The 25,958-nt window shown below is 43.3% G+C and overlaps 1 protein-coding gene across 1 annotated transcript in view; it reads left to right on the top strand.

The window, feature by feature from the left end:
• The window catches only part of met (MET proto-oncogene, receptor tyrosine kinase), a 100,710-nt gene that overhangs the window by 963 nt on the left and 73,789 nt on the right, over positions 1 to 25,958 (top strand). Inside the window, exon 2 of the mRNA XM_036958804.2 lies at positions 1,979 to 3,212. Coding sequence (XP_036814699.2) covers positions 1,980 to 3,212 — 1,233 coding nt within the window. The 5' untranslated portion in view covers position 1,979. The remainder of the gene's footprint in view (positions 1 to 1,978; positions 3,213 to 25,958) is intronic.

The raw sequence follows: 25,958 nt of genomic DNA, 5'->3' as shown, positions 1-25,958 counted from the left end.
GTGGGAATCGCCATTCTCTACTAACTGAGCCAGACGGGGACCAATAATGGTACAATAATATGGAGTCAATGAAATGTGTTTTCGTTCTTCACGCTTACTCATAATTGTTAGTAAAAAAAACAAACTAGTCATTCCTCTAGTATGTGCACATGCCACTTTGACTCCCATCCATCCTTGAAAATAGTTTTGCATGAGGGGCCCCCATTTCCTCTCCATCACTAGAATTGTATATATTTGTCTGTGATGACCCCAAGTGTCCTAAAATAGAAAATCAGAACTCTGGATTGATGGTCAATAATGTTATTACATTCTTATAACGATGTAATGTTTTAGGGAGGTACAACTCATTGAGAAAACCCTTAGGTTCCAGGGGGTTAATCAATCACGTGTTTGCAGTCATCAAGAAAGGCTATGTAACATTATATTGATATAAACATAGTTTTCATAGCCTATAGTGGCTACATATTGGCTGCTGTGGAATCATCCATTTAAATATGATAGTGAGATTTATGAATTGTCTGGAAATATCAAGTGCAAAACTGGCCTATATTAGAGAAACAACAACAATGTATTGTTAAATCAAGAAATATTCTCCACTCAGGATATTAGGAAATTATGCTAAGGGGGTTCTCTCCTTGCTGACCTCTCCTGCTGTTTTTGTTGTCTTCCCACCACTTGGACAAAATGTGCTGATATGGACCAAGCAGGTGAAATCCTACATGCAAATATTCTGATTAACTAGGGTCTGAAATCTCTCTCTTTCTCCTCCTATCTATCTATCTATCTATCTATCTATCTATCTATCTATCTATCTATCTATCTATCTATCTATCTATCTATCTATCTATCTATCTATCTATCTATCTATCTATCTATCTATCTATCTATCTATCTATCTATCTACCTACCTACCTACCTACCTACCTACCTACCTACCTACCTACCTACCTACCTACCTACCTACCTACCTACCTACCTACCTACCTACCTACCTACCTACCTACCTACCTACCTACCTACCTACCTACCTACCTACCTACCTACCTACCTACCTACCTACCTACCTACCTACCCCTCTCTCTCTCTCTCTCTCTCTCTCTCTCTCTCTCTCTCTCTCTCTGACAGACCTTAAAAGCATTCCCCAGTGGATTGCCATTTAAGTGGCCTGCATTCCAACTATTTATCATTTTGTACAGCGCCCCACTCATAGTCCACCTGACTTGTTTTAATTGGGGTTCTAGCTACCACTCCTTTGGGGAAGTTTTCTAAACTTAGCTGTGTGGTTGGTTGGTTGCATCGCCCTACAGACCAGAGAGGGTTACTGTATCCTCGGTGATTCACCCAATTGGGTCGCACTGTGGCCGAAATGGAACCAGAGATCTGGAATTTGGAACCACCGAAGTGGTACTGAGTGTTGCTCGGTCAGCACTATCAAAACACCACTTCAATAAAACTTTATTGTCCGTCGGTCAACATGAGTTTCACTGACTGGCTTGTTCACAATAATAGAGAGTCATAGTAGAAGTGCTGATGTGTTTGATATTGAAGTGGGGCTCCATAATGCTCCCAAGTCATATCAGCATTCAGTTGACAGTGATTTCACTGACGTGGTGCTGTGGTGGAGTGAGTAGACCACGGCTTTAGACCCTGACACACAGTTCCATTTATGAGCCTGACAAAGCAATAGTGATCCCTCTTGTTTTTCTAATCCCTATTTTTATCAAGAGAATGCTCCTTTTTCTCCACAACGCTCTGTCTGAACATGTGAGGGAAGTCTAGACGCCAACATTATTATGTTTGATGGTGTTTTCTTTGTGTTATTGTTATGAATGTCCCGAATAAGTCACCCCTCATTTTTTTACTTTCCTAACCTTAGTTGAATGAGATAATAAGTGGCTCTGGATAAGCCTGTCTGCTAAATGACTAAAACATACAGTGTAATGTAACTTCTCTCTTTCTGTGGCTTATTTTGGAACAGGATGAAGAATATCTGCTTGTTGGACATCGTGATCATCCTCTGGGCTCTGTGCTCCTCGAAGGTGAGAGGTCAATGTGATGAACCGGCCGAGAACTCCAAGCTCAACCTCTCTGTGACCTACAACCTGCCCAGCTTCGAGGCCGACTCCGCTATACAGAACCTGGTCACCTTCGAGGGGACGGTTTACGTTGGTGCTGTGAACAGGATCTATGCGCTGTCAGAGAATCTGACCAAGCTGTCGGAGTACTGGACCGGGCCAGTGTCAGAGGCTGGTGTCGAAAGGCAATGTGGCCCAAGTAGCCAGGATGGAGCTGCTGGCAAGCCCAACGCTGTGTTGGACAACAATAACATGGCCCTGCTGGTGGAGCGTTACTATGACGATGAGCTGTTCAGCTGCAGCTCCGCGGACGCCGGTGTCTGCCGTCGCCACTTGCTGGTGGAGAGAGGGAATGTTTACAAGGAGGTGAACTGTATGTATTCACCCAAGACAGATGATGGAGGACAGCAGGGCTGTCCCGACTGTGTTACCAGCCCCCTGGGTTCCCGTGTGCTCAACATGGTGAGCGGAGGCGTGGTACGGTTCTTCGTGGGGAACTCGGAGATCACTGGAACTGGAAGTCCGTCCCGCATGACCTCCGACCCCCAGGCCCAGCAGCCACAGCACCACACCATCTCAGTGCGTCAGATGAAAGAAACCCAAGATGGCTTCCGTTTCTTCTCCGACCAGTCCTACATGGACCTGGCCCCGGGCCTCCGCGGCGACCACCACCTGCGTTACGTCTACTCCTTCCAGAGCGGCAGCCACGCCTACTTCCTCACCGTGCAGCGTGAGGGCCGCAGCTCGCAGGTCTACCACACCCGCATCGTCCGCATGTGCGGCACCGACCCGGAGCTGCGGCGTTATGTGGAGATGCCCTTTGAGTGCATCCTGACGGAGAGGCGGCGGCGGCGGCGCTTGGCCAGCGTCGAGGTGTTTAATGTCCTCCAGGCAGCCCATGTGGCCGAGGCGGGCAGCGAGCTGAGGCAGGAGATGGGGCTGAAGGAAAGGGAGGACGTGCTGTTTGCTGCCTTCGCCCGATCCAAGCCAGACTCCCCAGAACCCACGGCCAGCTCGGCCGTCTGCGTCATCTCACTGGCAGACGTCAACAACTTCTTCAAGGATTTCATCCAGAAGTGCCACACCAAGCAGCCATACCACTTCACCGGCTCCGAGGAGAAACGCTGCTACAATGGGGTAAGAACTGAATAATAATGCACTATGAAAGTTATGTGTTATAGAATCACTACAAATATGCTTCATCATATTTCGTAAATATGTTTTCCACTGTAATGTAGTTGTAGTCAGAGTACTGTTCAAGAGTATTATGGTCATTAGGTTATTTTCAGGATTTAAGAGTTAGAGAATTTGCTCCTGCAGCAACTACTGTATGTAGTTGACTTGAATTAAGCATGGATTAAGGAGAGTTAGTGAGACATGGTAATTCAATAAATTCAAGACAGTATCGATGATGAATCATTACGGGATGGAGTCCACTGTCTCCTTCTACCAGACCCTTCCTGTTGCTGTATGTCTATCTCTGCTCCGGAGGTCTTCACTTCGCTTCATGCCTCTCTTCTCCTCTTCTTTGTCTTCTCTTCTCTATCCATCCATCAGCATTGATGGGATCAATCGGTTAAATAATCTGATCAATAGGGACATGAATTGAACCGCTGACGGCCCTTCTAGAGGTTCTGTCAATAGTCCTGTCAATATCTGTAGCAGCACTGAGCAGAGCACCCCCATGCCCTGACTTCATTATTACAAGACCTGGGTTCATTGTTAAGACAAACGCTTAATGTATCTTAAAGATTTCCAATAGTATTGGAACCCAGATCTGACTTTACCACATAGACATACAATAGAGCCGAAAACGTCACTACAACATACATAACTCAGGTCCACTCACTCCCTGAGAATGAGGATGTTAATAGTTTTTAATGATTATGTAGCTACAGTAGAGATACAGAGAGATGGGAGGGGAGGGGAGGGGGGTTTTAGTTAAGAATGCAGAGGGGGGAAATTGAATCATGGAATGCATTTCTGACTCTCAGCGATCCGTGATGAATCTGTGGTAAAATAACAGGAACTCAGCAGCTGCTGGGAGGAAGATGATACTATACCATGCTAGTGAAAGCTCTTTCTCTCTCTCTCTCTCTCTCTCTCTCTCTCTCTCTCTCTCTCTCTCTCTCTCTCTGTTACTCTCCGTCTCTCTCTCTCTCTCTCTCTCCCTTACTCTCCATCTCTCTCTCTCTCTCGCTCTCTCTCTCTCTCTCTCTGTTACTCTCCGTCTCTCACTCTCTCTCTCTCCCCCTTACTCTCCATCTCTCTCTCCCACTCTCTCTCTCTCTCTCTCTCTCTCTCTCTCTCTGTTACTCTCCATCTCCCTCTCTCTCTCTCTCTCTCTCTCTCCCCCTTACTCTCCATCTCTCTCTCTCACTCTCTTTCTCTCTCTCACTCTCTCAAAATAGTATTTACACACAAAAAGATGATGGCATGCTAGCTAGGCACATTTTTATCAGACATTATTTTTCACTGACTAATCAGGTGCCTTGAGGTGCAAGAGCCTCTACACTTAGTTATACTGGTGTAATAACTGAATCATACCTTCTAATAATTCCACAGTCAGAATTAAGCAGGTTTTTCAGATTATTTTTTTCAGATATTTGGTTTCTGTTTTAGACATCGTCAGTCTTATTCATGTAGTCGATTTTAAATGTAATGTGTGAATTTTCTGCAGCCAAAAGAGCTTTTAACAGGTAAATGCTATCAGGGTTTATCTTTTTGTTGATTACTTTAACAGCCATTAAAACATATTCCTTTGTGCTCTCAAGTCAAAACAACAAGTCATTTAAATGTTTAACCACCAGACCAACAGGTGTTTTTTAGACTTAAGGAGGGGTTAACTTGGCAGCAATGAGTATGAACGTACAATAACTGACCAACGGTCTCTTGCCCTGTTTTTTGCTTTAAAGCCTGAAGGAGAAGAAGGATCTTATCCTAGTAGTTTTCTAATGGATTTATGGGTCATACTCAGTGGCATATGGCAAGTAGATCCTCTCTTTTATTCCATAGTAAGAGAACCAGATAAGCCAGGCCATGAAACAGTAAAAAGGAAACACACTAAAGAGGCATGCATGCTTAAGCTTTATCATCTGTTTAACTAAACGGCTGTAGTTCTGAAGAAGACCTGGAATAGGAATGTAAAGGAGGGTTGGAGAAGCGAGCCGATGCAAGAGTATGTTTGATGATTTAAGTGGTGGTTGTCAACTCCACCGAGCCTCTTAACTCCTGGCTACGGACCCATAGGGCTCTGGTCAAAAGTAGTGCACTATGAAGGGAAAACAGTGCCGTTTGGGACTCAACCCTAGTGTAGGGGGTCAGATATGATAAATGATGTAATGATAAGTGGCTCTGTCATCTTGTCCATGTGTTAGAGGCTAGAGTAAGTCTGTTTTCTGTAGCTGCTCATTGCCTCTCTCGCTGCAGGCTTATTATGGTCTGGCTGTTTGTTACTTACCAGAAACACAAACCCTCTAATGAAAGAATAATAACTTGTCCTCTCAATAGACTTATACACACAAACGTCAAGGAGTTTCAAAGTGCTTCTTAAAACTACTGATGGGCTTATACATCAGACTTTGGCTTGACAAGGAGTACGGTTACATGCACTCAATAATGTGATTATTGTGTATAGTCAGATTATTATAATAGTTTGATTCAAATGTTTACGTGCTTTGCAAGACACACAATTGCCCAAATAATCCTGTTTACATGGACACATCTGAAATCAGGCTACCTGATGGCAGTCTGATAAATGCAGAAAATCAGCAATCACAATAAATGTTGTACCACAGCGAACATGCTATTTTTGGGAAGGGTATTTGATTCTGTGTTCGGACATATAGAGTTTGTATGTGAAAACTACTTCTATGACACATGCATACAGTTGTTCCGAACTCACTCCACTTGTGCTAAAGAGGGAGGCTTGCTCGGCTGGTGCTAGCACATGCGTAGATCAAATACACAGCTGGAACGCCAATGAAGGTGTTTACATGTCTTAACAATTTGAAAAATTGCTCAGAAATCCAGGTGTTTTAATCGGCGTATGCTGACTTAGATTTTTGACCTTACGCCGATTTAAGATCAGCAGAGTAAGGCGTTTAAATGACTGATGCCATACTCAGCCTACTGCCATAATCAGTTTAATATCGAATTATTAGTGTGCATATAAACGCACTAATGTTTATTTTTGATTTTTTTACTAGACATTTTGATTGATTAATGGTAATGGAAGTAAGTTTTTACTAGACATTTTGCTGAGTAATGGTAATGGAAGTAAGTTTTTACTAGACATTTTGCTGAGTAATGGTAATGGAAGTAAGTTTTTACTAGACATTTTGCTGAGTAATGGTAATGGAAGCGAGTGAGAGATGGTAAGGACTTGGAATGGTACCAATAGACAAAGACAGGGAGGCATCATCACTCAAGTTTAATAACAGATGTAGGTTACATTGCCACTACGACGTTGCGCCGTGCATAAGAACAGTTATATAACATCTATAGAACAGCCCATAGCCGTGGTATATTGGCCATATACCACACCCTCTCGGGCCTTATTGCTTAATTAGATTACCATTGATTTGTTAAACCCTCCCGTCGCTGATTGCTTTTAAATTGAATCTGAAGCCTGATTGATAGTATGTGTGTAATATAATTCACATGGAAGAGGGTTTTGATCTACAGTCATTTTAATTAGCAGTACTGTTTAAATGAACATGTTTTAAATTGTGGCTTTAAGAAAGTAAACAAAAACTAGTGACATAGAGAGGAATTGATTTTATGTTGCTTTGTAGAAAAGAAAGCGTAATAATTTCTGATTATGAAATTAAACAAGGATATATGTCTGTATATACCCAACATCCAACGCATTACATAAGTATAAATAGTATCCATTTAACAGTTGAGTGAGTGCTACTGCTGCCTTTGAGATGCCACCCACTGCTTCCCACATGCCTGAGCCTGTTCATGCCCGGCCTGAACTGCCCGGCCTGAACTGCCCGGCCTGAACTGCCCCGCCTGAACTGCCCCGCCTGAACTGCCCCGCCTGAAGTGGCAGAACCAACCCAGGACTGCATCCAAGATGCACCCTTTTCTCTGTATAGTGCACTACTTTGGACAGGGACAATAGGGAACAGGGTGCCATTTGTAACATTCCCATGGAGTGGTTCAGGTCCTATCTCGCCAGGTGGGAGAGAGGGAGAGGCTCACCATCACTTCACTGGAGAAATGAACAAAATCATAAAAATACTGGAAAGTTCCTGCCCTGCTCTGTTTCCATCCCCTTTATAATCTCACAATCTGGGGTTTGATAAGGTTGGGTAGATGTGTATTGATCTGGGGTTTGATAAGGTAGGGTAGATGTGTATTAATCTGGGGTTTGATAAGGTAGGGTAGATATGTATTGATCTGGGGTTTGATAAGGTAGGGTAGATGTGTATTGATTTGGGGTTTGATAAGGTAGGGTAGATGTATATTGATCTGGGGTTTGATAAGGTAGGGTAGATGTATATTGATCTGGGGTTTGATAAGGTAGGGTAGATGTATATTGATCTGGGGTTTGATAAGGTAGGGTAGATGTGTATTGATCTGGGGTTTGATAAGGTAGGGTAGATGTGTATTGATCTGGTGTTTGATAAGGTAGGGTAGATGTGTATGTATCTGGGGGTTTGATAAGGTAGGGTAGATGTGTATTGATCTGGGGTTTGATAAGGTAGGGTAGATGTGTATTGATCTGGGGTTTGATAAGGTAGGGTAGATGTGTATTGATCTGGGGTTTGATAAGGTAGGGTAGATGTGTATGTATCTGGGGGTTTGATAAGGTAGGGTAGATGTGTATTGATCTGGGGTTTGATAAGGTAGGGTAGATGTGTATTGATCTGGGGTTTGATAAGGTAGGGTAGATGTGTATTGATCTGGGGTTTGATAAGGTAGGGTAGATGTGTATTGATCTGGGGTTTGATAAGGTAGGGTAGATGTGTATTGATCTGGGGTTTGATAAGGTAGGGTAGATGTGTATTGATCTGGGGTTTGATAAGGTAGGGTAGATGTGTATGTATCTGGGGGTTTGATAAGGTAGGGTAGATGTGTATTGATCTGGGGTTTGATAAGGTAGGGTAGGTGTATATTTACAGTTTGTGCTTGTGTGGGCTCTGCGTCTATGAGCGATACTAATCTCTGTATGAGGTTCAGCTTGAGATTTTGTGGTTGTTTTCCCAAAGCTGCATCTGTTTCACCCCCCCAGCCCCACCCACCCCAACTCCCGAGTGGTGCAGTGGTCTACGGCGCTGCATCTCAGTGCTTGAGGCATCACTATAGACACCCTGTTTTGAATCCAGGCTGTATCACAACCGGCCATGATTGGGAGTCCCATAGGGCGGCACACAATTGGCCCAGAGTCGTCTGGGTTTGGTCGGTGTAGGCCGTCATTGTAAATATGAATTTGTTCTTAACTGACTTGCCTAGTTAAATAATGGTTAAATAAAAAAATGACAAATAATAAAATAAACACACGCACATACACTAGCCTAGCCATACACTAGCCTAGACATACACTAGCCTAGCCATACACTAGCCTAGCCATACACTAGCCTAGACATACACTAGCCTAGCCATACACTAGCCTAGACATACACTAGCCTAGCACTACACTAGCCTAGACATACACTAGCCTAGCACTACACTAGCCTAGGCACACACTAGCCTAGACATACACTAGCCTAGCACTACACTAGCCTAGCACTATACTAGCCCAGGCATACACTAGCCTAGGCATACACTAGCCTAGCCATACACTAGCCTAGACATACACTAGCCTAGGCATACACTAGCCTAGCCATACACTAGCCTAGGCATATACTAGCCTAGGCATACACTAGCCTAGGCATACACTAGCCTAGCCATACACTAGCCTAGGCATACACTAGCCCAGGCATACACTAGCCCAGGCATACACTAGCCCAGGCATACACTCACCTAGGCATACACTAGCCCAGGCATACACTAGCCCAGGCATACACTAGCCTAGGCATACACTAGCCCAGGCATACACTAGCCTAGCCATACACTAGCCAAGGCATACACTAGCCTAGACATACACTAGCCTAGGCATACACTAGCCTAGCCATACACTAGCCTAGCCATACACTAGCCTAGCCATACACTAGCCTAGGCATATACTAGCCTAGGCATACACTAGCCTAGGCATACACTAGCCTAGGCATACACTACCCTAGCCCATATGGCTGTGAGGTAAGAGCAGGGTGAAAGACCAACCCGCTGCAGCTGCATGCTCTCTCAGGCCCCTCCACCCTCTCAGTTCAGTGAGTCGTTCCCAGTATGAGCCCAGCCCAGTACAGTGTGTCATGGGTTGGTCGTGCCCAGACAGGCTCCATGTGTGAGGAAAGGCTGAGCCCCAGGAGCTAGATACCACCAGAGACTGGCTGACTGGCACGCTAGCCACCTGGCATCCCGCTGCTGACTGATTGACTGTCTTTAAAATCTGTCTCTGGAGGAGAATAGAATATAAACAGAGTAGAAACACTTTGAGACAAGGTCATTGAGACAATATGTACGTATGAAATACAATTAGTCAACTAGTCCATAATGAAGTGGAACAGTTCACTAACTGTGTTTCATACGTACCTATTGTCTCAAATTCATAGTAGGCTAATTTAGAAAGCTTACCTGACTACCTGTATTTTGTAGACATAATATTCACTTAGTAGCCTATGACTTAGTATTGACTAACTCTGCAATATACAGAGAGGAGCAGTGGGTCAATATTCAGGAAAAAAATGTGATTGCATAAGATTGTCCTTTTGGTCAAGCGATGCTGACATTATCAAACTGGACTTTAATTCTAAATAGTTGAAAATAGATATGTCCAGGAAGCTGTTTATTTAAGGAATTCTCCATGGCTGGTGTGCTTGCTCAGTTACCATCTGCAGGTATTTCCTGGAAATAATCAGGCTGTTTTCTGTGGTAAATGTCTGTTTGTTTTTGGCAGTATGTTAATCATTAGCGAGGGGTCTCCATCCTCTGTTCCCTGCGACTTGTTTGGAAAAAACAACATTGCTTAGTGTGTGTGTGTGCTGCTTGTCTGTTTGTGACGTTGGTGTTGTGTGAACACCTTATCTTCATAACCCAGATAAAGAAAGAGCAGGAACTTGTCAAAACGTCTCCCTCCGCTTGCAACCTGTCTCTCTCCCAGAGGGAAAGCACACACTGGAATTGCCCTAACACCGATCCCTGCTGCACACCGCTCCTCTTCACGTCAAGGCTGCGTGCGGCATGGCAACTTGCCATACTGCTACAAATGAGATATATTCTCCTCACATCACATCACGTCTTCCTTTTTTCATCCACATATCTAAGCAGGGATTTTTAAAACACCTACTTTATGACTTATGATGTATTTACCTATAGTCCCTAAGGCTCCACGCTTGTTTAGAGTCAGATGTGAAGCAGAGGAGCTTTGTTCAGTTGAGCTTAGCTATGAGTCAAGGCCCCAGAACTGCTTCCTAATCAGTCACTCACAATTCCTCCTCCACACATTAATATCCTGCTTTCTGGTGGAATACCTGCTATGCTATGTGGACACACTTCTCTTTCAATCACCCACACCCCCATTTCTGCATGAGAGACCAAACTCAATCTCCTACCCCCCGGCCACAAGCCACCCTCCTGACCAGTGCCCTCACCTCGACCCCTTCTCCCTCCCCCAATGCCCTCTCATTTCCTTACTCTCCCTTATAAAGCATTGTCTCCCATGCAGTCTGAACTGGCTTCATGAAGGGCCAGGGTTTTTATCACCAAGGTCAGTGGAGTAGTTGAGAGGTAAACGATCTTGTTTGCCAGGCCAGCCGGTGCACCCGGTGGGCACAGGAGCCCAGGCCAGCACCACATCATTAACCTCAGCCAGACTTCTATGGACTCTACGGACGCATGGATTGCTGGACATCTCCATTGCAGTCACAGATGTCCATATAGTTGTTCCTCCCTAGCCACATGCAGCAGATACAGTTGAAGTCGGAAGTTTACATACACCTTAGCCAAATACATTTAAACTCAGTTTTTCACAATTGCTGACATTTAATCCAAGTAAAAATTCCCTGTCTAAGGTCAGTTAGGATCACCACTTTATTTTAAGAATGTGAAATGTCAGAATAATAGTAGAGATAATGATTTATTTTAACTTGTATTTCTTTCATCACATTCCCAGTGGGTCAGAAGTTTACATACACTCAATTAGTATTTGGTAGCATTGCCTTTAAATTGTTTAACTTGGGTCAAACGTTTCAGGTAGCCTTCCACAAACTTCCCATAATATGTTGGGTGAATTTTGGCCCATTCTTCCTGACAGAGCTGGTGTAACTGAGTCAGGTTTGTAGGCCTCCTTGCTCGCACACGCTTTTTCAGTTCTGCCCACAAATCTTCTATGGGAGTGAGATCAGGGCTGTGTGATGGCCACTCCAATACCTTGCCTTTGTTGTCCTTAAGCCATTTTGCCACAACTTTGGAAGTATGCTTGGGGTCATTATCCATTTGGAAGACCCATTTGCGGCCAAGCTTTAACTTCCTGAATGATGTCTTGAGATGTTGCTTCAATATATCCACATAATTCTCCTCCCTCATGATGCCATCTATTTTGTGATGCTGCCACGCCCGTGCTTCACGGTTGGGATGGAGTTCATCGGCTTGCAAGCCACCCCTCTTTTCCTCCAAACACAACGATGGTCATTATGGCCAAACAGTTCTGTTTTTGGTTCATCAGACCAGAGGACATTTCTCCAAAAAGAACGATCTTTGTCCCTATTGGTAAGTTGCAAACCGTAGTTTGGCTTTTTTTATGGAGGTTTTTGAGCAGTGAATTCTTCCTTGCTGAGCAGCATTTCAGGTTATGTCGATATGGGACTCGTTTTACTGTGGATATACATACTTTTGTACCTGTTTCCTCCAGCATCTTCACAAGGTCCTTTGCTGTTGTTCTGGGATTGATTTGCACTTTTCGCACCAAAGTACGTTCATCTCTATGAGACAGAACGCGTCTCCGGTATAACGGCTGCGTGGTCCCATGGTGTTCATACTTGCTTACTATTGTTTGTACAGATGGACGTGGTACCTTCAAGCGTTTGGAAATTGCTACCACCTTGGCTGATTTCTTTTGATTTTCCCATGATGTCAAGCAAAGAGGCACTGAGTTTGAAGGTAAGCCTTGAAATACATCCACAGGTACACCTCCAATTGACTTAAATTATGTCAATTAGTCTATCAGAAGCTTCTAAAGCCATGACATCATTTTATGTAATTTTCCAAGCTGTTTAAAGGCACAGTCAACTTAGTGTATGTAAACTTCTGACCCACTGGAATTGTGATACAGTGAATTATAAGTGAAATAATCTGTCTGTAAACAATTGTTGGAAAAATTACTTGTGTCATGCACAAAGTAGATGTCCTAATCGACTTGCCAAAACTATAGTTTGTTAACAAGAAATGTGTGGAGTGGTTGAAAAACGAGTTTTAATGACTCCAAACTAAATGTATGTAAACTTCCGACTTCAACTGTACATGACAGAAGTGTCCACTCGCACCCAGACCTTTGATCTTTCATCTGTGAACTGATGATACATTGACAAAAGCAAGCCCTAAACCAAACTCTCCTTTGAAAGATTTGATATTTCAGGGTTAGGTTTAGATGAATCTTGAATACATCTGAATCTTGGTTAAGATGACTTGATGAAATGTAAAGTGGATTTAAAGTCATTCCGGGCCAAGGTATGCTCTGACTCTGGCCTTTAGCTGAGGCTAAACCCCCAACCATTCCATTCAGCTATAGTAATCCCCACACAATGGAGCCAAGGGATTGTGTCTGAATGTGTACTCAAGTAATGGAGGGGAGAGAATAGAAAGACACCCCCTCGCCTGCTAACCTTTCAATCCCCATCCCACCCTTGTGTGGTTTTTATCACCCTGTCGCGCTCACATACAATGCATCACCAAACAGAGAGGAAGGCTATCTAAGTAGTCAATCCCCAGGATGCCATTCATATTGGGACAGGAGGCTTTGAAGGAGGTGGATGATGACAGGGCAAGCTCACACCTGAGAGAGTCTGAGACATTTTTTCTTGAAATTGAATGTTGTATTTTATGGTCAGAAACCTCCCCCTCTTTCACCAGCTACTAGACTCTGTCAACTCTGACAAGATTACTTAGTATTTTATGGTTTAGGGATTGTGTCAAAAATATATTGTTTTTACAGTTCTCAGAACACACATAGGCTGTTTTATTTAGATTTTTATAGGAAGACAAAATACCTTTTTATAGTGTTTGTTTGTTAACTAACTCAAGCAGTTCATTTTTGTTTTTTTCCAACAAGAACAGATTGCTTTTTTCAGTTCATGTGACAGTGAGCCTGATTGACACGGTGATGTTCAGTCATTTTTCATAAGAAGATGCATATATACCCTGGCTACGCTGACTCTCAATAGGAGAAACCAACCAGATGTATTTAGGTCATGTATTATTCTGACATTAATCCCTGAAGAACTCTGATGTGTGTGTGTGTGTGTGTGTGTGTGTGTGTGTGTGTGTGTGTGTGTGTGTGTGTGTGTGTGTGTGTGTGTGTGTGTGTGTGTGTGTGTGTGTGTGTGTGTGTGTGTGTGTGTGTGTGTGTGTGTGTGTGTGAGTGAGTGAGAGAAAAATACTGTGAAGAGAGATGCCAACTTCCAGGAGTTTATGAGTGTGAAAAGCAGCAACAATGATGCATTTCTGCACTGCCTACCATTTCTCTGTGGACTGGGGCTATGCCCATTGTCAGTTTTCCTTTTGTTGTATGTTTTTTGTTTTTTTACATTTTTCACCATGTAGTATTTAGCTGGAGCACAAATAGTGCATCATAAAAATACCAAAGTCCACCACCACCTGCAGGTTGTCTTGAAATAAATCAGAATATAATAGTTTTGTGTTGGTTTGTTCCCAGTTTATGTTGATTTTTAAAGCTGCGTTCCAGTTAAACTAACAGTATGTGTCCGCTGTGTTTTTTTTGTGGTTTGGTGACCCCATTTGTATTTCCACAAGGCCTTGACCTTTTTGTTTAAACGAAATGTGTTTTGTGTGTTTTTAGCTTGGGTGTTTATTTGTGTGTGGATGGGTGTTTTGTGTGTTTTTAGCTTGGGTGTTTATGTGTGTGTGGATGGGTGTTTTGTGTGTTTTTAGCTTGGGTGTTTATTTGTGTGTGGATGGGTGTTTTGTGTGTTTTTAGCTTGGGTGTTTATTTGTGTGTGGATGGGTGTTTTGTGTGTTTTTAGCTTGGGTGTTTATTTGTGTGTGGATGGGTGTTTTGTGTGTTTTTAGCTTGGGTGTTTATTTGTGTGTGGATGGGTGTTTTGTGTGTTTTTAGCTTGGGTGTTTATGTGTGTGTGGATGGGTGTTTTGTGTGTTTTTAGCTTGGGTGTTTATTTGTGTGTGGATGGGTGTTTTGTGTGTTTTTAGCTTGGGTGTTTATTTGTGTGTGGATGGGTGTTTTGTGTGTTTTTAGCTTGGGTGTTTATTTGTGTGTGGATGGGTGTTTTGTGTGTTTTTAGCTTGGGTGTTTATTTGTGTGTGGATGGGTGTTTTGTGTGTTTTTAGCTTGGGTGTTTATTTGTGTGTGGATGGGTGTTTTGTGTGTTTTTAGCTTGGGTGTTTATTTGTGTGTGGATGGGTGTTTTGTGTGTTTTTAGCTTGGGTGTTTATGTGTGTGTGGATGGGTGTTTTGTGTGTTTTTAGCTTGGGTGTTTATGTGTGTGTGGATGGGTGTTTTGTGTGTTTTTAGCTTGGGTGTTTATTTGTGTGTGGATGGGTGTTTTGTGTGTTTTTAGCTTGGGTGTTTATGTGTGTGTGGATGGGTGTTTTGTGTGTTTTTAGCTTGGGTGTTTATTTGTGTGTGGATGGGTGTTTTGTGTGTTTTTAGCTTGGGTGTTTATTTGTGTGTGGATGGGTGTTTTGTGTGTTTTTAGCTTGGGTGTTTATTTGTGTGTGGATGGGTGTTTTGTGTGTTTTTAGCTTGGGTGTTTATTTGTGTGTGGATGGGTGTTTTGTGTGTTTTTAGCTTGGGTGTTTATTTGTGTGTGGATGGGTGTTTTGTGTGTTTTTAGCTTGGGTGTTTATGTGTGTGTGGATGGGTGTTTTGTGTGTTTTTAGCTTGGGTGTTTATGTGTGTGTGGATGGGTGTTTTGTGTGTTTTTAGCTTGGGTGTTTATTTGTGTGTGGATGGGTGTTTTGTGTGTTTTTAGCTTGGGTGTTTATTTGTGTGTGGATGGGTGTTTTGTGTGTTTTTAGCTTGGGTGTTTATTTGTGTGTGGATGGGTGTTTTGTGTGTTTTTAGCTTGGGTGTTTATTTGTGTGTGGATGGGTGTTTTGTGTGTTTTTAGCTTGGGTGTTTATTTGTGTGTGGATGGGTGTTTTGTGTGTTTTTAGCTTGGGTGTTTATTTGTGTGTGGATGGGTGTTTTGTGTGTTTTTAGCTTGGGTGTTTATGTGTGTGTGGATGGGTGTTTTGTGTGTTTTTAGCTTGGGTGTTTATTTGTGTGTGGATGGGTGTTTTGTGTGTTTTTAGCTTGGGTGTTTATGTGTGTGTGGATGGGTGTTTTGTGTGTTTTTAGCTTGGGTGTTTATTTGTGTGTGGATGGGTGTTTTGTGTGTTTTTAGCTTGGGTGTTTATTTGTGTGTGGATGGGTGTTTTGTGTGTTTTTAGCTTGGGTGTTTATTTGTGTGTGGATGGGTGTTTTGTGTGTTTTTAGCTTGGGTGTTTATTTGTGTGTGGATGGGTGTTTTGTGTGTTTTTAGCTTGGGTGTTTATGTGTGTGTGGATGGGTGTTTTGTGTGTTTTTAGCTTGGGTGTTTATTTGTGTGTGGATGGGTGTTTTGTGTGTTTTTAGCTTGGGTGTTTATTTGTGTGTGTGGATGGGTGTTTTGTGTGTTTTTAGCTTGGGTGTTTATTTGTGTGTGGATGGGTGTTTTGTGTGTTTTTAGCTTGGGTGTTTATTTGTGTGTGGATGGGTGTTTTGTGTGTTTTTAGCTTGGGTGTTTATTTGTGTGTGGATGGGTGTTTTGTGTGTTTTTAGCTTGGGTGTTTATTTGTGTGTGGATGGGTGTTTTGTGTGTTTTTAGCTTGGGTGTTTATTTGTGTGTGGATGGGTGTTTTGTGTGTTTTTAGCTTGGGTGTTTATTTGTGTGTGGATGGGTGTTTTGTGTGTTTTTAGCTTGGGTGTTTATTTGTGTGTGGATGGGTGTTTTGTGTGTTTTTAGCTTGGGTGTTTATTTGTGTGTGGATGGGTGTTTTGTGTGTTTTTAGCTTGGGTGTTTATTTGTGTGTGGATGGGTGTTTTGTGTGTTTTTAGCTTGGGTGTTTATTTGTGTGTGGATGGGTGTTTTGTGTGTTTTTAGCTTGGGTGTTTATGTGTGTGTGGATGGGTGTTTTGTGTGTTTTTAGCTTGGGTGTTTATTTGTGTGTGGATGGGTGTTTTGTGTGTTTTTAGCTTGGGTGTTTATTTGTGTGTGGATGGGTGTTTTGTGTGTTTTTAGCTTGGGTGTTTATTTGTGTGTGGATGGGTGTTTTGTGTGTTTTTAGCTTGGGTGTTTATTTGTGTGTGGATGGGTGTTTTGTGTGTTTTTAGCTTGGGTGTTTATTTGTGTGTGGATGGGTGTTTTGTGTGTTTTTAGCTTGGGTGTTTATTTGTGTGTGGATGGGTGTTTTGTGTGTTTTTAGCTTGGGTGTTTATGTGTGTGTGGATGGGTGTTTTGTGTGTTTTTAGCTTGGGTGTTTATTTGTGTGTGGATGGGTGTTTTGTGTGTTTTTAGCTTGGGTGTTTATGTGTGTGTGGATGGGTGTTTTGTGTGTTTTTAGCTTGGGTGTTTATTTGTGTGTGGATGGGTGTTTTGTGTGTTTTTAGCTTGGGTGTTTATTTGTGTGTGGATGGGTGTTTTGTGTGTTTTTAGCTTGGGTGTTTATTTGTGTGTGGATGGGTGTTTTGTGTGTTTTTAGCTTGGGTGTTTATTTGTGTGTGGATGGGTGTTTTGTGTGTTTTTAGCTTGGGTGTTTATGTGTGTGTGGATGGGTGTTTTGTGTGTTTTTAGCTTGGGTGTTTATTTGTGTGTGGATGGGTGTTTTGTGTGTTTTTAGCTTGGGTGTTTATTTGTGTGTGGATGGGTGTTTTGTGTGTTTTTAGCTTGGGTGTTTATTTGTGTGTGGATGGGTGTTTTGTGTGTTTTTAGCTTGGGTGTTTATTTGTGTGTGGATGGGTGTTTTGTGTGTTTTTAGCTTGGGTGTTTATTTGTGTGTGGATGGGTGTTTTGTGTGTTTTTAGCTTGGGTGTTTATTTGTGTGTGGATGGGTGTTTTGTGTGTTTTTAGCTTGGGTGTTTATTTGTGTGTGGATGGGTGTTTTGTGTGTTTTTAGCTTGGGTGTTTATTTGTGTGTGGATGGGTGTTTTGTGTGTTTTTAGCTTGGGTGTTTATTTGTGTGTGGATGGGTGTTTTGTGTGTTTTTAGCTTGGGTGTTTATTTGTGTGTGGATGGGTGTTTTGTGTGTTTTTAGCTTGGGTGTTTATTTGTGTGTGGATGGGTGTTTTGTGTGTTTTTAGCTTGGGTGTTTATTTGTGTGTGGATGGGTGTTTTGTGTGTTTTTAGCTTGGGTGTTTATTTGTGTGTGGATGGGTGTTTTGTGTGTTTTTAGCTTGGGTGTTTATTTGTGTGTGGATGGGTGTTTTGTGTGTTTTTAGCTTGGGTGTTTATTTGTGTGTGGATGGGTGTTTTGTGTGTTTTTAGCTTGGGTGTTTATTTGTGTGTGGATGGGTGTTTTGTGTGTTTTTAGCTTGGGTGTTTATTTGTGTGTGGATGGGTGTTTTGTGTGTTTTTAGCTTGGGTGTTTATTTGTGTGTGGATGGGTGTTTTGTGTGTTTTTAGCTTGGGTGTTTATTTGTGTGTGGATGGGTGTTTTGTGTGTTTTTAGCTTGGGTGTTTATTTGTGTGTGGATGGGTGTTTTGTGTGTTTTTAGCTTGGGTGTTTATTTGTGTGTGGATGGGTGTTTTGTGTGTTTTTAGCTTGGGTGTTTATTTGTGTGTGGATGGGTGTTTTGTGTGTTTTTAGCTTGGGTGTTTATTTGTGTGTGGATGGGTGTTTTGTGTGTTTTTAGCTTGGGTGTTTATTTGTGTGTGGATGGGTGTTTTGTGTGTTTTTAGCTTGGGTGTTTATTTGTGTGTGGATGGGTGTTTTGTGTGTCTCTTTGTGTAAGTGTGACTGTGTTTTGAGAGAAATATGAACTTGTATGTGTTAAAAAGCGTTTTCCCAAGGGATTGTTTTCCTTTTTGCGTTGCCAGGTGTTTCTCACCTGTGCTCTCCCTGGCTCTTATTTATTACATTTCCCAGTGTTCATCTCCTGCTCTGATCAGGGCTGGGTGCTAGCTGGTATGAGTATGAACACGCTCCCCTTCTGCCAGTACTAGCTGAGCCACCAGTGACCTAATAGTCATCCAGAGCTGGGCGGGCAGAAGAAGAGCAGAGAGTGGAGGAGGTCTAGCTAGGGTCAGACCCTGTGTCAATAGAGAAAACAAAATGATATGCACATCCCGATCTTGATAAGATAAACGGTGCAAAAAGAACAAAGAAATTGGCGTCACAGACTATTGCTGCTCCCCAATCCTCAGGCCGTGTTAACCCTCCAAGCTATGCTCTCAAACCCAGAGCCCAGAGACAGTGTATATTTCCCTGGCCCTGTTTACAACTCTGGGATATCTGGCTACCCATAAACTGCCAGCTGTTGTAACTGCTGTTGGAACCTTGTCTCATATACAGTAAGCTAACGTCGTAAGCTAATGTGTCATTTCAGCTGGCTCCTAGCCGAGCGCGGCTAGGCAAACCGAACAAGTGTGCTCGCGTCCTCCCTTAAAATAACTTTGCTTGAAAAATGAGAAAAAAATGGCAATAGTACTGTTTGTCCATTATACATTTTTCCAGTGAAAAAATATGCATGAGGACGAGTCGTCTCTCATTGAATGACAACAGGCACTTCGCTGAAGAATCCCTACTGTTAACCAATCGAAGATGAGAGGGCGTAGGCTTCAGCTTGCCTCGAGAATTTTTTTGTGTCCCCGAAGAGCCGACAACAAACAAAAACGTAAAAAAATGTAATGATAATATATGTCCGAACTGTTCCAAACTGTTTCAGCTGGGAAACATGTCCGGACTGTTCCAAACTGTTTCAGCTGGGAAACATGTCCGAACTGTTCCAAACTGTTTCAGCTGGGAAACATGTCCGGACTGTTCCAAACTGTTTCAGCTGGGAAACATGTCCGAACTGTTCCAAACTGTTTCAGCTGGGAAACATGTCCGGACTGTTCCAAACTGTTTCAGCTGGGAAACATGTCCGAACTGTTCCAAACTGTTTCAGCTGGGAAACATGTCCGAACTGTTCCAAACTGTTTCAGCTGGAAAACATGTCCGAACTGTTCCAAACTGTTTCAGCTGGGACACATGTCCGAACTGTTCCAAACTGTTTCAGCTGGGAAACATGTCCGAACTGTTCCAAACTGTTTCAGCTGGGAAACATGTCCGAACTGTTCCAAACTGTTTCAGCTGGAAAACATGTCCGAACTGTTCCAAACTGTTTCAGCTGGAAAACATGTCCGAACTGTTCCAAACTGTTTCAGCTGGGAAACATGTCCGAACTGTTCCAAACTGTTTCAGCTGGGAAACAACCGTGTGTGGACAATCCGTCTTCCTCTGCTCTGCAGTGGCCCTCAAATCCTCAAGAAATAAGAGCCATAGACACATGCAAACACAGTTATACACACACAAAGAGAGAGCCCAAAACACAGTGTGTGTTGAGTAGTGGAGTGCTGGTGTTTATGGCCTGGAGGAAGGAGCAGGCTTTCAGACTTTTCACTTTACCAAGAAGTCATCACTAAGATTACTCTGCCAAGCGTTTTGCTACTCGCTGGTCAGCCAGGTGGAATTGATTAGTTCAGACTACTACTAACTGAGAAACAAGAATTCAATTTAAATTCAAACAGTTTGGCAGGAATTAGATATAAAACGTATCAGTTTGGGTCTTGGCTCTTTGAAAAGGAGTTATGCTCTTTTGGAATCGTGCATGTTGAAACTGTTTTCTTTTCTTAATACACCTACTCTTTAGGGAGCATAGGTCTTTGACAACTCGTCTCCAGAATGCTCTGTTCTGGGCAATTCCCTGTCCTTATCCCATAATCCATTTATGTCCTGTAGGAGACAGAGAGGTGGTTCATGATGGAAAGGATTCCCTCTATGAGTCTCTTCTGTCTGTCTGTGGTAATCAGTGAAGGTGGGTTAGCACTAATGCTAATAATGCATGACGGGTAAATGATGGTCGCAAACTGTGCTCAGCCGGCTGCCCCAACACTAAATGATCCCAGATTTGCATTGGTCTGTTTGGTCTAATTTAATTAACATGCTGGCGACTACCTGGCATGCCACAGTAGATATGTTGGATGGACTGGCAGGACTATCTGTCAGAGAGAGGAGAAGAGGGCTCAAGCTATTGAGGAATGTGTAATCTCAAAATCCCAAAATCCCCTTCATATGCAAGACCAAAAGTAGCTGTGTCAAGCTTAAGGGAAAAATCATTAGTAACTGCATTCTTAAAGATTATCTTATATTCTCCATGATGAGCCAGAGAGAGAGAGAGAGAGACAGAGAGAGAGTAGGAGAGAGAGAGAGAGAGAGAGAGAGTAGGAGAGAGAGAGAGAGAGAGAGAGAGAGAGAGAGAGAGAGAGAGAGAGAGCCCCAGGACAGCAACACAATTAGACCCAACCAAATCAAGAGAAAACAAAAAGACAATTACTTGACACATTGGAAAGAATTAACAAAAAAACAGAGCAAACTAGAATGCCATTTTGCCATAAACAGAGAATACACAGTTGCAGAATACCTGACCACAGTGACTGACCCAAAATTAAGGAAAGCTTTGACTATGTACAGACTCAGTGAGCATAGCCTTGCTATTGAGAAAGGCCGCCGCCATAGGCAGATCTGGCTGTCAAGAGAAGACAGGCTATGTGCTCACTGCCCACAAAATGAGGTGGAAACTGAGATACACTTCCTAACCTCCTGCCAAATGTATGACCATATTAGAGACACATATTTCCCTCAGATTACACAAATACACAAAGAATTAAAGAAAAAAAAACTCCCATATCTCCTGGGTGAAATACCACAGTGTGCAATCACAGCTGCAATATTTGTGACCTGTTGCCACAAGAAAAGGGCAGCCAGTGAAGAACACACACCATTTTAAATACAACCTATATTTATGTTCATTTTTTTCCCCTTTTGTACTTTAACTATTTGCACATAATATGACATTTGAAATGTCTTCATTCTTTTTAAACTTTTGTGAGTGTAATGTTTAATGTTAATTTTGATTGTTTATTTCACTTTTGTTTATGATCTACTTCACTTGCTTTGGCAATGTTAACATATGTTTCCCATGCCAATAAAGCTCTTAAATTGAATTGAAATTGAGAGAGAGAGAGATAGAGAAGGGTGAGAGAGGAGAGAAAGAGTAGGGAAGGGTAAGAGGTGGAGAAGGAGAAGAGTGTGGACAGGGTGAGAAAGAGGAGAGAGAAAAATTGTGAGGTTGAGAGTGAAGAGATTGAGGAGAGACTGGCGGGAAAGAGGAGGGAGGGGGAGGTAGTGAGGGGTAGGGAGATGTTAAGAGTGGGGCCTCTCACCAACAGGTGCTTGTAGACCCTCTACTTTTCTCCCTCACTGAACCAAAACACTTGGGAAACAAAGGTGAATATTGTTCAGCCTGACTGACTGAGTTCTGTCTGTTTATGTGGGGCAGTTCTATGTCCTTGCTCAATGCCCCCATGACATCCTGGGTCACCATGCCTACCCCCCCCCCCCCCCCCCCCCCCACACACACACACACACACACACACACCATACACACACAGTAACCCCTAACCCTGCCTGGCATCCAAAGGGCAAGCAACGCCACAGACCAGCTGCCCTCGGAGCGCCAGTGTCTAATCCAACCTTATTGTCAGCTTCTCTAATTCCCCTGACACACATCCATCGTCCATACACACACCCATACACACATCCATACAGACACCCATACAGACACAGACACACACCAATACACACAAACACAACCACACACACCCATACACACACAAAGACACACACACACACACACACACACACACATATTGTTACCACACACCCATAAACACACACACATGCACACTCATACACACACACACTCATACACACACACTCATACACACACACTCATACACACACACACACACACACACACACACACACACACACACACAAGCACCCAGTCAGTACAACCACCAGTCAGGTTGCAAAATAACATGCCTCCCCTTAACCCAGGTGTCCCTGTGGGACTCCACCCCCAACAACACATGCGCACACACGTACACTTAACAAACAATGCATACACACAGACACATGTACAGTATATATAAGTAATTACTCACACGCAAGCCATTAACACCCTGCAGACTATACAAGACATACATATTCACACACCCCATTACAACCTAACCACAGTGCTCCCTGATAAACAATCACACACACACACTCACACACACACACACACACACGCACACAAACAAACACGCACACACATCAACAACAGTGGAGCAGGCTGTCACGGGGCAGAGGTGTGTTATTCTTGTGAAAGGGCAGCTGACTGGGTTGAGAGCTTTGCTCCCCCACTCTAGAGATCAGTAATGACAAAGCCTGTGTGTGTGTGTGTGTGTGTGTGTGTGTGTGTGTGTGTGTGTGTGTGTGTGTGTGTGTGTGTGTGTGTGTGTGCACGAGTACACGAGTGCGCTCATGTGTGCATTCGTGCATACATACATATACATGTCATGACTAATATAAATAGATGTCTGCCTGCTCTAATCAGTAACCCCCAGTGTATTTTAGTTATTGAGTGAGTGTGTAGCTGTGTGTCTACTATTAGTAGTAACAAGATCCTGGACGATACATCGGTTCACCGATATTATCAGTCGATATTGACCTTTTTCCACTATATCAGTATAGGCCTATAATTCAACCGATAACCGATATTCAGTAAATGGGATAAAAAAAGCTAATCTCATGCTGATCTGAACAGTAGCGACCTTTATCATGATGTCATTACTTATGAGGAGCCTCTGTCCAGTGGGTTTGTGAGGAGCCTCTGTCCAGTGGGTTTGTGAGGAGCCTCTGTCCAGTGGGTTTGTGAGGAGCCTTTAGTTCAGTGGGCTTGTGAGGAGCCTCTTTCCAGTGGGTTTGTGAGGAGCCTCTAGTTCAGTGGGCTTGTGAGGAGCCTCTGTCCAGTGGGTTTGTGAGGAGCCTCTGTGCAATGGGTTTGTGAGGAGCCTTTGTCCAGTGGGTTTGTGAGAAGACTCTGTCTAGTGGGTTTGTGAGGAGACTCTGTCCAGTGGGTTTGTGAGGAGACTCTGTCCAGTGGGTTTGTGAGGAGCCTCTGTCCAGTGGGTTTGTGAGGAGCCTCTGTCCAGTGGGTTTGTGAGGAGCCTCTGTCCAGTGGGTTTGTGAGGAAACTCTGTCCAGTGGGTTTGTGAGGAGCCTCTAGTTCAGTGGGTTTGTGAGGAGCCTCTAGTTCAGTGGGTTTGTGAGGAGCTTCTGTCCAGTGGGTTTGTGAGGAGCCTCTAGTTCAGTGGGTTTGTGAGGAGCCTCTAGTTCAGTGGGTTTGTGAGGAGCTTCTGTCCAGTGGGTTTGTGAGGAGCCTCTAGTTCAGTGGGTTTGTGAGGAGCCTCTAGTTCAGTGGGTTTGTGAGGAGCCTCTAGTTCAGTGGGTTTGTGAGGAGCCTCTGTCCAGTGTGTCTGCTGTAATACTGTAAGTGGGGCCTGGCCCTGAGGGTCAGAGTGAGAGTTTAATAGGACATTAGGCCTCTCTATCAGATCCTCTTACACACCCCTCTTGACTCTGGCAGGCCTCATACTCTCACTCACACACACACACAAACACACACACACACGCACACGCACACGCACACGCACACGCACACACACACACACACAGACACACAGACACACACACACACTCACATTCACACACACACTCACATACACTTACACACACTCACATTCACACACACACACACATGCAAACACACACCCACACACTCACATTCACACACGCACACACATTCACATACATGCATACACACGCACACACACGCTAAAAGACATTAGGCCTCCCTATCAGATCCTCTTACACACCCCTCTTGACTCTGTCAGGCCTCATACACTCACTCACAGACAGGCACACCCACACACACACACACACACACACACACACACACACACACACACACACACACACACACACACACACACACACACACACACACACACACACACACACACACACACACACACACACACACACACACACACACACACACACACACACACACACACACACACACTCACACACACACTCCCAGGGTTGGTCAGGCTCTGCAGAGCAGCTCAATACTTCACAGAGCTGGTGTAACCGTAGTAACCCTATCGCCTGGCCGTTGTGTTGCAGACAATGGGTGGTGGTTAAGTGTGGGGCAAAAGGTGTCTCACGTATCCCTCATATATCCCCCTGCTCCTGTTTTACTGAACAAAAACACCTTCATTAAACTTGGGAGTGGATGTCGGAGAGCAGAAAGCAGTTTGAAAGTTTGTCTTGAAATGTAACCTACGACTTGGAATCAGATAGAGAAAGAAAGACAGAAAGAGAAAGACAGCAGGAAACCAAAACATAGGTATTACCTCACTGAGGAAATCGTTTGCCATGACAACAAGGTGACTATAGTCTTCAAGGTGATTGGCTGGCTCCGTGCCAAAGCAAAGCCCTAGGTATCGTGGATAATAGGTTCTAGGTCTCTAAGATAATAGGTTCTAGGTCTCTAGGATAATAGGTTCTAGGTCTCTTGGATAATAGGTTCTAGGTCTCTAGGATAATAGGTTCTAGGTCTCTAGGATAATAGGTTCTAGGTCTCTTGGATAATAGGTTCTAGGTCTCTTGGATAATAGGTTCTAGGTCTCTAGGATAATAGGTTCTAGGTCTCTTGGATAATAGGTTCTAGGTCTCTAGGATAATAGGTTCTAGGTCTCTAGGATAATAGGTTGTAGGTCTCTAGGATAATAGGTTGTAGGTCTCTAGGATAATAGGTTGTAGGTCTCTAGGATAATAGGTTGTAGGTCTCTAGGATAATAGGTTGTAGGTCTCTAGGTTAATAGGTTGTAGGTCTCTAGGATAATAGGTTGTAGGTCTCTAGAATAATAGGTTCTAGGTTTCTAGGATAATAGGTTGTAGGTCTCTAGGATAATAGGTTGTAGGTCTCTAGGATAATAGGTTGTAGGTCTCTAGGATAATAGGTTGTAGGTCTCTAGGATAATAGGTTGTAGGTCTCTAGGATAATAGGTTCTAGGTCTCTAGGATAATAGGTTCTAGGTCTCTAGGATAATAGGTTCTAGGTCTCTAGGATAATAGGTTCTAGGTCTCTAGGATAATAGGTTCTAGGTCTCTAGGATAATAGGTTCTAGGTCTCTAGGATAATAGGTTCTAGGTCTCTAGGATAATAGGTTCTAGGTCTCTAGGATAATAGGTTGTAGGTCTCTAGAATAATAGGTTCTAGGTTTCTAGGATAATAGGTTCTAGGTCTCTAGGATAATAGGTTCTAGGTCTCTAGGATAATAGGTTCTAGGTCTCTAGGATAATAGGTTCTAGGTTTCTAGGATAATAGCAAAGAGGCTTCAAACACAGCCTCGTCAGAACACCCTTCCGCTGTCCAACCTCACCAGTATTTAGTTATCTAGAGCCTCA

This window comes from Oncorhynchus mykiss, chromosome 2, assembly GCF_057628025.1.
Source record: "Oncorhynchus mykiss isolate SJ-2025 chromosome 2, ASM5762802v1, whole genome shotgun sequence".
NCBI lineage: Eukaryota > Metazoa > Chordata > Actinopteri > Salmoniformes > Salmonidae > Oncorhynchus > Oncorhynchus mykiss.
The sequence above is the reverse complement of the archived record's forward strand: the minus strand, read 5'-3'. Positions and strand labels throughout refer to the sequence as shown.